Raw genomic sequence first — 13,670 nt, forward strand, 5'->3', positions numbered from 1 at the left:
TTGATGAGTTTAAGTCTGTAATGAGAGCAGCTCCACTGTTAAAATTTCAGGGTCTAACGATACATGAACAAGATCACTCTTGGAAAATAAACTGTGTTTATTATCTAAATAAAAGATATATCCAGTATTGCAGATCTGTAGATTGTCACAGCAGTGGCCCTAGCCTGCATTATTTATTCTGGCAGTTCCTTCCAAAACCTGGGCACGTCACATCTGCTATAACCTGGATTATATCTAGTGCATTTCTGACTACACTGTGTTTGATTTCAGGCTTAACTTTGAACACCAAATTGTATCAATTTTTTATGTGAGGTGTGCTGTGCTTATATATATATAGTTGCTACTAGAATGCAAAGACTGTTTGAAGGCCCGTTTTTATGATTAAAAATAGCAGTTTATGGCACTTTTAAAATTAAGAAATTTATTATGGCATAAACTTTTATGGTTCATCATCCATGAAAGCTTATTCAATAATAAACTGGTTAGCCTTTAAGGTACCACAAGCATTTTTGTTTCCAGTCTTTTTAACTGATTTTGCTGCAACAGGCTCGCATGGCTACCCATCTGGGAATTTATGAGATTAGTTATCCTGGGATAATATTGTCTTTGTTTCAATTCAACATTTGTTTTGCTTGTACATCCAAGGGGGCTTGGGATTAGTCAGTGATAGGGACGTCTCATTTGTGCAGGTTTAGAATATATATGCACAGATGGTTATGAAACAACATTCATATGCTGATAAAATTCTTGTACCACCTTGTGCTGTGGTATGTTTCTGAAATTTGTTTTGTTTTGTTTTATTAAAAAAATACCTTATTACAGGATGTGATGCAGCAAGCTACAAATGCTATCCTGAGGGGTGGCACCATTCAGGCTCCAACCGTATCTGCAAAGACCATTGCAGAACAACTGGCTGAGAAGATCAATGCCAAGCTGAATTACGTGCCCATAGAGAAACAAGAGGAGGAAAAACAGGAAGGCGGACAAAATGAATCTTTTAAAAGATATGAGGAAGAACTGGAGATCAATGATTTCCCACAGGCAAGATTTTGTGGTGGTGGATTCTTCATATTGCAATGGTGGTTGGATAGCTCAGGTCTCTAGCTGGGAATCTAGTAGACAGTTTCTTGCTAGCATAGTTTCTTAATTGCCATATCCATCCTTAATATTATCAACTGTTTAACTGCTGCTGTGCAACTATGGACTTTCTCACTAGTCAGCAGCATTTGTGGTTTAATGAAGGATTGAAACTTTCACACTGGAAAAGATATTCTTCTACTGAATAAGATTTCCTTACTTTTTGTTTTCTGACCAATATATTTTTTGTTGTCTTGAAAATTACTTTAAAAATATGTCAACTATATTCACACTTAATAATCCATTGACATTCTGCCAAATAATTTTTCTTTCCAACTCATAAAGGCACTTCAGAAGCTCACTGCAGAGACTTCATTCATGAACAAAACTACACTTCCACCAGGGTGGTTTTTAAATAAGAGATTATCTGAGGAAAGCTTGCACATATATATAGCTGTCTTCTGATAATGTTTTATATAGACTATTTCTGATACATTAAGAAGTGTTTAGCTTTTCAAAATTGTCCTGCATAGTGATGAGAGAAAAGAACTATTAAATGGTGCTTATTGTATTTTTTATAAAATGTTATAATATATTTTTTTTAATTTTAAATATCAAAGCATTAATCACTTACACTATCTCCCCATTTCTGGTTTCCGGTCATTCTGTTATGCTATTTACTGTGAAGTCCCTTTGTTTAGAAATCCACTTAGCCTTTTTAGATTTAATACTTAGCATCTTTCCTTTTCTTTGCTTCTTTTGTTTTACAGACTGCCAGGTGGAAAGTAACATCAAAGGAAGCCCTGCACAGAATAAGTGAATATTCTGAAGCTGCCATTACAATCAGAGGAACATACTTTCCTCCAGGCAAAGAGCCCAAGGAGGGAGAACGAAAAATTTACTTGGCCATTGAGAGTGAGTATTGCTAATCATTTCCACCAAAACAATATATTTAGTACAGTCTAACAATTGTTATGGGAAAACTCCCATTACAGCCGTCTGGTGAATGTAAAATGAATGCCACATAGGGCGTGTTTTTAGCAAGCATTGCAGCTAACTAGGCTAACAATTCTGTGTCCAGGGCAGCTGTTTACTAGGCTAAGACTCTATCTGCCCACAGACTCTCTTGCCAGAGTGGTGCATGCTCTAGTTATCTCTCACTTGGTTGTAGTGATTAACCACACAGTCGATTTGACACAAGCCAGTATTCAGGAGGGTACGTCTGCAAAGAGGTGTGGAAAACCAGCAATATTGAGCAGTTTCAGGAGTCAACATGGTCTGACATTTCCCTGTGTGCCCACACCAGCAGAGGGCTCACTGTTGACCAGAGTGTCCAAAATTGCTGACAAGAAGAAATTAAAGGAGCAAGTTGAACAATAGTAGCTTTTACATTTTTAAATACTGCCATCTGGACTTCCCATTGGTTCACCTGGAGATGAAGGACAATGGATGTGTGTTCCGGTTACAGTGGTTACTGTGAAGGTGCATGGAGTTCAAACAAGCTGCCAGCTCATTACAAGCCACCTTTCCCATCAACCAGCCAGCGACTTGACCTTCTAAAGATATTTGCAATGATTTGTCAAAAGCAAGGGGAAGTGCAGGGCTTCTAGTGGTGGCATTTTTAAGCTGGAGCAAAACAGGTACCCAGTCTTGACCAGGGTAACACACCAGAGTAGATTCAGGTTTGTCCTCCCCAACCGGAAATGCCCATACAGTAGCAGGATGAAATGTCAGTGGTAGACAGGGCCTGTTCCCTGTATTTCTCTCAACTAAAGGGGGGTGAGCACACTCCACTGCATTGTTCTAGTTCTAAGACCAACACCAGACACTCCTGGCAGCCTCAGTTATTGGAGCAGGAATCTTCCATATTGTCAGATGTTTCCATGTGATGGGGAGGGGAGCCACATTAGGGCCAGCTCCAATAAATTAAAAGCTCTTAAGGCATATACAAATTTGTATCACATCTTGCATGTACAGGTCATCTCAGCAAATAGGGCTCTTGGGATGCAGCAGGTAATTGCCTCTGCACACCAGCCACCATTTTACTTTTGGCTCCAGCTAGGAGGATGGTAAGGGACACGAGTGGCGCTGTGATCTAAACCACTGAGCCTTGGGCTTGCCGATCAGAAGATTGGCAGTTTGAATCCCCACAACTGAGTGAACTCCCGTTGCTCGGTCACATGACCTGGAAAAACTGTGGACAAACGTCGGCTCCCTCAGCCAGTAAAGCGAGATGAGCGCTGCAACCCCAGAGTCGTTCACAACTAGACTTAACTGTCAGGGGTCCTTTACCTTTTTGGTTTTTTTAGGAGGATGGTAAAAAAGATTCTACAAGCCTCTTTTCCTACCTCTTATCTAACCACCGTCACCATAAGACGCTGCCAGTGTAACTTCAGGATGTTGAATTCTTAGTTACAGGCACATCTCACTCTTTTCTTTGGGGGCATTTGCAGCCCATCATCGAGTAGGCCTCCTTTCAGATCACCACCCACAGGGCTGGAAAAAGTGAGTCGAGTCCCACCATCAATCACAAAATGCACATACTGATCAGAGTTATACAAGATAGAGCTGATAATTTGAAGGAAGTGAAGAGCAGGGTTTCCTTTATTTAATCAAAGTGTGCAGGCAGTTTCATATGGGAAGCCACTGTTTGAGACCTAAACTATTTTAATGGCTTTTAAATTTGGTGTAATGTTATAGAAAGAGAGGAGTGTATCACTTCTACATAGCTATTCAGACATACAAAACTCACTAAATATGTAACCCTGGCAAGCACGTTCCCATACGTATATCCTTGTTATTAATTTTGGTGGGAACTCCATGCAAACCCCATGGATTTAAGGCGACATGAGGGTGCTTGTTCCATTGTTCAATAATTTCTTCTTTCTGTTTTTGCTGAATTTCTTGGTAATGTGAATATGTGCAGAAAGCACATTTTGAAACTTAATGTAGGTTTAATGTCACAATATACAAATTATTGGATTACTGAAGCACTTTCATGGTTACCAGCACAATGTGATTCTTCTGTTGGCATGCTTCATCCTTGATGATTTAATTTTTGTTTATTTTCTGCTTTCAGGTGCCAATGAATTGGCTGTGCAGAAAGCAAAGGCAGAAATCACCAGGCTTATCAAAGAAGAGCTTATCAGACTGGTAGGTGAAATAGTCATAATTTTTGTCTGAAATTCCAGGTATTTCATAGCAGTTATCAGCAGTGGGGAGCAGCTCACCCACGGGCTTAATTAGGCCTTTCAGGCTTCTCCTTTTGACATGTGGCATGAGTTTGGTCTAAACCACGCCCACCTCTCCGACACCTGACATCGTGTGACAGCAGGTGAGGGGCAGGTAAATTCACATGGCTAAAATGTAAAGGAATAAATAGGAGAGCAGCCAATTCATCCTTTCCAGCCACTGATAGAATTTGGCACTTTGGTATCTTTTTCTGTTGCCCTGCCAAATTAAAAAAAGCACCAGATTAAAGGAAGAATCGGGAATGCATTTCTTCTTTTGCAGCAACAACTTGAATTCTGGGGTTTTCCTTTTGATCTTAGAAGTGTATTAAGCTAGAGCTGCAAAGGAAAAATCAGGAGCATGCTTAGAGATTCAAAGGAAAATCACCTGATGCCGTATGACAGGTGGGCAGCCCCACCCATGTGTAGAAACTGCTCAAGGAGCATGAAGGAATTCTGGATTAGCCAGATGCAGTTTGCCACTTGTGCTATAATTCCGCAATACTATCTGGACAGATTAATCCTACGAAGTTCATGGAGGGCAGGGGAGACTCAGGGGTGAAGTAGCCTCCACTTCCAAAGCCCTACCAGGTTTATGCCAGACAGGGCAAAATATAGTTGTGTGGGTGGCTTCTTACCTAATCCTCCCTCTTTTTTCCTCACCAATTCCTTTGTTTGAAAAACCCTCCCATTGTTTCCAGTGGGAGGGGACATAACCTATACCAGCTCCAGAACTGGTATAGTTACTCCTGCGTTCTCGAGGCATTTCTGGGAAATGGAGGAGCTTTGGATCCAGGAGAGCCAGTGCCTCCCCCAATCTGCCCTGACATGCTCCTGTAATGACTCGCTTTGTTTTACTGCCTTCTGAGCAGAGGACAAATAAGCTGTGGCACAGGACTTTGTGCTGCTGAACCAGTGAGGCCTCTGAGCATGGTCCTCCCTTTCTAGTCATGGAGAGGAAGGTTCAAGTTATTCAGCAGCCTCCCAGGCGCCCTCCACAGAAGCATAGGGTTGCTTCCTTAAGCTATTTATACTTAATACCTCAAATCCAGAAATACTGGACCAGTCAGCCCCCCAGTGTTCTTGCTAGTCTGTTATAGCAACAGATAGAGACAGAATACTGTGAGGATTTTGCTATTAGAGACATCTCTCCAAGGGGTTAACAAACATATCCTTGTACATTAAAAAAATTAAGAGAGTTGCATATGTGCTTCTTTGGAAACATCTCTTACCTTTCCATAGAAGACAACTGATTTATTTCCCTTTGTAAATTGAAGCTTTCTTTTTTTTCAAAACCAATGTTAATAATTTTCTGCTCTGTATCGTGTTTCTTTTGGATTCGGATTTGGGATTCTTTGTTTATTCCATGGTGAGCTGACTTCAGACACTTAAGCTCACAATCAAATGCTTTATTGAGCTTTCCATTATGTGTTTCCTTGCCCTTAGACACTCTTGTTTTGCTACACTGTAATATACTTTTGTTACTGTTTTTATAGTTGAGTTGGCTTAGAAAGTATGCTAACTACATGTCTGATTAATCGTATACTGCTTTCTTCTCTTACAGCAAAATTCATACCAACCAACCAACAAAGGAAGATACAAAGTTTTATAAATATTTGGAGTAAATATGTCTGCCAGTTTTCATTTGTGAAACTTGTCGTTTCTGTTTATCTTTGCTATTTACACTGCTTATTGTAAATTACATTTTTTAATGTAGTCATGCTGGATTTTTTTAAAGATCAAAATTACTTTTGTCAGGGGGTCCTTTTCTGCGCAGTTTACAACAGTTTCAGGAGGGCATAATTAAAGTTTTTTTAAAAAAATTGTGTGCTTCTAAGTATACGGAATAAAGTCAGTTACAACTTTTATGGACAACTAGTATAAGCTCAGCTTGAAAAATCTTAAACAGGGGGTGGTAGTTGAACTTCAACAAAGGTTGAAGTTTCCCACCTCGCATAGAAAAAACCTCCCTTGCCCATCTTCCTCCCATTCCAAGATAGATCAGTGAGAGGCATGTGAACTTCTAGAACCATATAAATGGCCTGGAAATTGTGAGTACTTAAACTCTTAATGGACTTCGATGCATAAGGATAACAAAAGTAGTGTCTGTATATTTTCCTGCAAAATGAGAAATTTGGAAGATTTAAATAAGTTTTCTATACATGTCTGGTTTTAGGAATTAGCAAAAAAAGTGTGTTTTTTTTTAAATTGAACTTATTATTTAATGAGAGAAATCGTACTTCCATTACATGAGAAATCTTTTCCATAAGGGAAGTACAGAATTAGTCAAGCTTATTGTGAATGTGTGTGTATATATATTCTTTAATTATTCCCCCCCATTTTTCTGTGTCGGCATATGAGAAAATAGTTTGTCAATCACCTCCAATGTTGGTAGCTATTGTATCAGAATATGGTAGCCTACTTGAGACAGTCTCTGACCTGTAGACACTTAACTGAGAACTTAGTCTAACTCTGCCTGGTTCCAAAGCTGTTCTGTTTTCCACTTCTTATCACATTAACATTTATGAGAGAACTTTTCTCAAAATCTTGTAATTTTGCCTTTATTATTGCGTCACTGTGTAAACAATGGCAATAATAATTGGAGCTGAAAATTTGTTCAGTTTTGAAATGTCTGTCTTGTAGAAGAGTGTGATGCTATGGGGCAAAATCTAATTTTAATATGTAAAATGTACATTGATCTAAATAAATCAGGCTCTAAATTTAATAAACTGGAACACCAAAACAAGCTCATGTGTTTTTCAAAGCATGAATTGCCTTTAACTGTGTTGGACTTCCCAAAATATTTTGCCAGATTAATGACATGTGTTGTACTGATTTTATGCTTCACTTTTCAACAGCTTTGACTTGCCATGTGGTAGGACTGTAGCTGTTTTGTTTTTAAAAGAAAATCTAAAACACTTTCACTGGGCTGTAAGAATTCATGGGAAGGTGAGGAGATTAGCAGGGGCACGATTGTGCTGTTAAATACTTTGCAATGGGAACTACTTTGAGAAGCCATGGTATTGGAAACATTTCATTTGAGAAGATACTTAATTCTTTCTATACCTGTCATTTTCAGTTTTAGAATGAATACAAGGTCTTTGTAAAGAAAATTTCATTATATGTGTGTTTTCTAACTTCCTCATAAAATAAAATAAAACGTCATTGTGTATTCCTTTTCTGAAAATATTGAATAGCTAAGGTTTTTTCCTTACTTGGCTCAGACTTGGTATTTCACTCCAGCAGTTCAGCTACATTTTTAAAAGGAAGGTTAAATGTCAGGAGCTGTCTGTGATAAGCAACAGGTCACAAGAACTACAGTTTCAAATCTAGAAACATTGAAATGCTTTAAAACTAAGGTTGAATTTTTCTCATCTAGATCTGAGCTTATTTTGGTTTGAGACGTGGATGTTTTCTTGAGTCAGCCAGCTTCTGCTAAAAGAAAAGTACGTGCATATTTGTAGACATAGTGGGTGCTATGCCAAATATAGGAGGTGTTTTTGTCAGTACATACACATTTGCTACCTCTGTGGAAATTGACATAGAAAGTGATACGCTGGATCAGACAAAAAGTCCATCCTGTTTCCCACTGGAAATCTTTGAAGTCTGCTTTGACTTTTAGCATCCTGAATAATACCATATCATCTGCTTACTAAACTACTTTATGCAACACTTCCTTTTACGTGTATAATTTGTACAAAGTTTGTAGGCTGTTAACTGTTTTGATATTTTATTCTTTAAAATGTGTAGTGTTACAGAATTGAAATTAATAATAATGAAGCTATGCATAAAAATGAAATACTTTTTGACAACTTGATTTTTAGGTATTGATGAGCCATCAACTTGTAAGCTTGCTTTTGCTTTGCTCCCCATATATTCTCTCTTTCTTCTTCCTTGGATTCTTCATAATCTGTTCAACTTGTCCCTCTAGCTATGTTTCCTGCTTGTTTCTGCTTTTTATATTGGGTAATTCTTTTTATATTGGCTAATTCTTTTCATATTCTACTTACATTTCTTCTGTTAACATTTAAATGCCTTCATTCTTGCAGCACACTCTTCGCTCCTGTAATGTCCACAGGATTATATCCTCCATATCCTGAGCTTGCCTCTTCTTGCTTGCTGCTCCCTATCATTGGAATTCTTTACCACCTGACATCTGGCTGGCTCCTTCCTTTTATTTGTTTATAATATTTTTATCTGCTGAGCCTGTTTCCGGTTTTAAGCTTTTTTATTTTTATATATCAGTGTTTTTTATTGTAAGCTTAACTGATACTGATGTATGAGAAGGGTGGGGTACAAGTATTTAAAAATAACAGTTCCTGATTTAAAAAATGTGCCTCTCTTCTAACTGATGTGCAACTTCTAACTGTTCTCAAACATCTACCCCTTTCCTTTCACTTCCCTCCCCTGCTGTGTCTTGCCTATGATTTAAGCTCTGATGGCAAAACCTTTTGTCATCTTATGTAATGTATTTAGTCTTGAAAGATGCTTTGCAAATCTTATACCACTTGCAACTTGCTATCATCTGTTGGTAACATTTTATGTTAACATAATGGGGAGAGTGTTCCTGCGTGTGCATGCACGTTTATTTAATATATTTCTACCCCGCCTTTTAGGGCACGTTTATTTGCTTGCTTTTCCAGTCACATGACTGAAAAGGAATGTGCTGCTCCTATGATTATTTTTCTTGACCAAGATCTCTTCCAAATATGGTATCTGCTTAAACAAGTTTGTGTTCTTAAAGGCTAGAATAGAAGAAATTCTGCCTTCTACTTAACCCTGGTTTAGGACAGGAAAAATGCATTTTTGCTCAGCACTCTTGACTGAAAAATGTAAAGTCCATAGATCAACCTTAAAATTATTTTTTAAACTGTTTAAAGATAAGTTACTGTGCAGTCCTGTATTTATCTAGTCAGAAGTAAGTCCCAATGGGACTTATTCCTGGGGAAGGGAGTGCAGGATTGCAGCCTTAATTTTAGGGTTTAGTAACTTCTTTGTTTAGAAAGCATGCTTTAAAATAAATTACTACTGTGAAGGTAGCTATTGATCAATATAGAGGAAATCATAGGGGTGCAGGGAAAGGACATGACTGCCTGCTCTGGGAATCAGAAAAAATAGTTTGCAATTTGCAAGGCTAAGGATTGATGGTGTCTTCTGCATATGCACACACTACTCATTTTTTGTTATGTTGAGTTTCTTTACGCAGGTTAGAGAGGACTGTAATTCAGTGATATATAAATAAAATATCTACTTTTCCTACCACTGACTGAAAAAGATTAACCCCCTCCACCTCTACATTGGAGGAGTAGTAAAAGGAAGAAGAGGTTCAGTCAGAAAAACTATTCAAGCTACATAAAGCTGTATATGGAGAAAAAGCCATTCTTTAAGGGATGTCTTCTATGTCTTACAAATATGACTTGATGTGATGTCTGCTTTTTTGCTGCAGACTTCTAGGGAGGCCACAGATAAGATTAAAATCAGTGAGGCAGAAATAAGTCTCATACATAATTAACAAAATCATTATGGAGCACAAAAGCTGGTTTGACTGAAAAGGTTTCTGTGCTACTTCTTTCTGCTACTTAGTGTTCCGTAAACATGCAAAAACTCATACTACTGTTACTTCAGCCCTTTCTAATTCTTCCCGAGATCAAGGCTTTGGTTTGAGGTAAGATAAATTACTCATTTCTGCAGCTGCTTTTATTCCAAAGGTCTGGAATATTTTTAACAATCCTATCTCAGCTAGAGAACAAAAGCCATCACATAACCCAAGAGGGGAAGGTCATGTCCATTTTTTAAAAAGCCACATTCTTGTTGAAAAGCACAGCCAAACAGCCTATTTAGTCTGGTAGAAAATATGGGTTTCCTGAGGAAATTCTGTGGTGTGTCTATAATAATACAGACCTCTTGTGGTGAAAATATTACACGTGCGTGTAGGCAGCATCTGCTGAACCCAAGATTTAAAGGGCACCTTGTTTCTCAGGCTACCTCATTCTGTTTGCCCTGGCATATAATTCTAACACATTTACCAACCTTGCTCTTTACAGGGTATTTTATTTTCCAACATGTTCATGCAAGGAGTGGGAGAGTTAGTGGTAGTGTGCAAGCAGATGTAATGTAACAGCACCTAAAAAACTAAGCACAACTCTCCTACAGGCCTAAGCCCCCTCTGAATTTGGCTGTGCTATATGAAGAATGGTGCTCCTGATAGCAGAATATATGTGCTAGTAGGCTGCCACAATTGGATGTCACCCAACTACTTTGGCTTTCACCCACTACTGTAATGAATACATTATAGAGATGTAAGGAAGTGATTTAAAGTACAGAATGTGCATTTTCATGTATTGATAGAGTGCTGTGGTACATGGTTTTTTTAAGCATATCAACCTGATATTACATAAACTTTCCACAGTAGTTTGTTTATCATTCAATATCCTTAGCTTTCCCTTGTATCAGAAACCTGAGCCAGAGCAGCAGGAGGACATCATGTTTGCTTTCCACTGTGTCAATGTTTGAGGTCCACCAGCCCATCAATGGAACAGTTCTTAAGTATACTGGAATTCATTCGTTTCCCAAAATTCAGAAGGACACCCAACCTAGTTGGTCTACCACTGTGGCAGCAGTACAGAAGATGGTGATCTGACCACACAGCTAACATTGTATATATATTTATAATGTATATATTTTTACACCTGCCAACTTGGGGTAATTTTCCATTCATCTGCTGAAGTAGGCTCTAGTCCATGAAAGCGACTATAATTAATTGCTTAGTCTTTAAAGTTGCAGCAACACTGCTGTTTTTGCTGCAACAGTTTATTACCTCTTTGGAAACGCATGGCAGTAATTCATTAAGTAATAATCTGACATGATAGATGCCTTCTTGCCAATCCCAGTAATTCCAGGTGAAAATATAATCCAGTTTAAATAGAAATACAGGCAACTCATTCCTAAGAATATGTTCTAACTAGCACTGAACAATGAGTGGTAATTCAACCCTAGTATTCCCCAGTGCAGTAATGCTGTGGGCTGTTATGTGAAATGTGAAGCAGAGTCCCTTAGTCCTAGGAGGAAGGTAGCAGACGTGGTTTAACGATTCTGCTGCTGAGGGGGGCAGGGAACTAGACGCGGATAAGAGGGGGAAAATATGAAGTGGCACGGTTGGTGCTTGCCTTAATTATGAGAGGAGACGATTCTACAGAGATGGTGCCACAACAGAAAAGGCTCTCATTCTGCTTGTCATCTCTCTAGGCTGCTGCACAACCAGGAAGGTCTCATCAGCAGACCTTAATGACAGCTCAGGCCAACACATAACAAAGCACTCCCTTAGGTAGCCAGATTTCAGGTTGTTTAAGGGTTCACATGTTTTTGTTAGATGTTACAAGGAAATAGCACTCATATGAGGGTGGGGCATCAGTTTTGTCTTTTACAATTGTTTGGTCCTTAGACTAGACAAAATTATGTGCTAGTCTGGTAGCTCACAGAATCTAGTTACTAGAGATGCAAGCTAATAGTTTTCAGTGGGGTTTGCCTGCAACCAACTATGGCCATCCTATGAGTTTATAAATCACACTGAAATTCCATTAATGTAAACATGCATTTATGTGGATACATTTGTACATCAATGTGGTGGCAGAGGAGTTTACACTATTGTAACACAAAAGTAGGACCTGCTTTAACTGAAGGAAGAATGAATATGTTGTCAACAAGAATAACTGATGTTTGTACCACCATGAATATGTGCAGATAAATTATGAAGGTTTATGTTTCCGTAATCCTTGGTTTTAATATTGGGATGAAGGGTCCAGCATTCACGGATTCTGTGCTTCAGCTCATATTCTAAAAGGAGACCATTTTATAGCAAGCCTTTCTAAGGAAAGAGACAGCAAGGGAACTGCACTCTGGCTCCATTCCGCTTGCAAGCGTTATGAAGAGTGCAGTAGATTAATATTTAATTGTTTATTTGCTGCTGCAAAGACTCTGCTGCCTCATGCTGCATGTACCCAGCTACTTATGGGTAATGTGTGGCAGCAGGGTAGCAGCTGTCTTCCCTGTTCAAAATAACAAGGTTTTGTGTTTTTTTAATCCACACAATGTCTTCCTTAAAAATAGTCTTTAAATCTAATGCTTATTTATATGTGTGTGTGTGTGTGTGTGTGTGTGTGCGCGTGTGTGTAAAGGAAGTAAGGTGGCCCTTTTGAAGGAAATGCTGTAAAATAAATTTTGTTTTGAGGCAGATATGCCATTGATACTAACCCTTCACATGCCCACATCAGAAGATAATTTAAAAACACCAGAGTCCTGGTGGTGACACCCTAAAGATTAGCAAATGTATTGTGACATAAGCTGCTTTGCGCGAGAGCCCACTTTATCAGATGTAACTTATGAAAGCTTTTGTCACAATACATTTGATCTGATAATCTGTTTAAAACACAGATGACACAACAGTCTTGAAATTGTATATTGCTATGGAATACTATAAAGGCCAAGTAGAATAGCATTTTATAAAACTAATCTAAGAATATGCAAATATTAATTCAATTTAATATTTCTAATATTGTGTAGCACGTGTAGGTATAGAAATCACCCACAGAATGAAGCTAAGATCTCCTGTATCACTTACAGTACAATCCTATCAGTATCTATTGAGAAATAAAAGTCACTGCATTGAAAGGCATTTACTCCTAGGTGAGTGTGTTTAGGATTGCAGGTTTGATGTCATAAGAGAAGGATCATGGTAACACTCATCCTAGATCTTTCTACAAGGATAGATAGATAAAAAACTTTCCATGATCCTTCTGTTATGACATCAAAGCTACAAGGAAGGGCTGTAACTCAGTGGTAGAGCGTCTGCTTTACATGCACAAGATCCCAGGTCCGATCCCTTGCATCACCAGGTAAGGCTGGTCCACATCCCTGCCTAAAATCCTTAACTGCCTGTCATTGTAGACAACAGTGAGCCAGTGTCAGAGCTTGCACATAACTATGTCAAGAGCATCGGAAGAGGCTTGAGAAATGTGGGGCAGAGAGCTATAACTCCATTTTGCTTGCCTTGCACTGGATGCTCATGCAACTTTTGCCATTATGACAGCTTAAACCCAAGTTGAGAGGATCCAGCTGCAATTTTTAAAAATGCATTTAAAGTTCCACAGCTCATGACTCATTGTTGCCAAAACTGATTAAGATGCTTTGGATGGTAAATTCTAACCTCTTGTTCTCTCCTCAGTCCCTCATATCTTCCCTCTTGGCTATGTGTCTCCCCCCACCCCCACATCTTCTCTACCTTCGGTCTCACACTTCTCTTTCTGCCCAATCCACCTCTCACATCTGTGAGCATCCCCTTCCCACCCCTCCTCCCTAACACACGCG

General features: G+C 38.8%; 1 protein-coding gene across 4 annotated transcripts in view; it reads left to right on the plus strand.

Moving 5' to 3' along the window:
* DDX46 (DEAD-box helicase 46) overlaps positions 1-7,494 on the plus strand; it is a 36,510-nt gene extending 29,016 nt beyond the window's left edge. For all 4 annotated transcript variants that reach the window (XM_083487975.1, XM_083487976.1, XM_083487977.1 and 1 more), the window contains exons 21-24: positions 823-1,041; positions 1,848-1,992; positions 4,157-4,230; positions 5,872-7,494. In XM_083487975.1, the coding sequence (XP_083344101.1) occupies positions 823-1,041; positions 1,848-1,992; positions 4,157-4,230; positions 5,872-5,919 (486 nt within the window). In that variant the 3' untranslated portion in view covers positions 5,920-7,494. The remainder of the gene's footprint in view (positions 1-822; positions 1,042-1,847; positions 1,993-4,156; positions 4,231-5,871) is intronic.
* The last annotated feature ends 6,176 nt before the right edge of the window (positions 7,495-13,670 follow it).

Source organism: Podarcis liolepis, assembly GCF_965112155.1.
Source record: "Podarcis liolepis genome assembly, chromosome: 2".
Classification (NCBI taxonomy): Eukaryota; Metazoa; Chordata; class Lepidosauria; order Squamata; family Lacertidae; genus Podarcis; species Podarcis liolepis.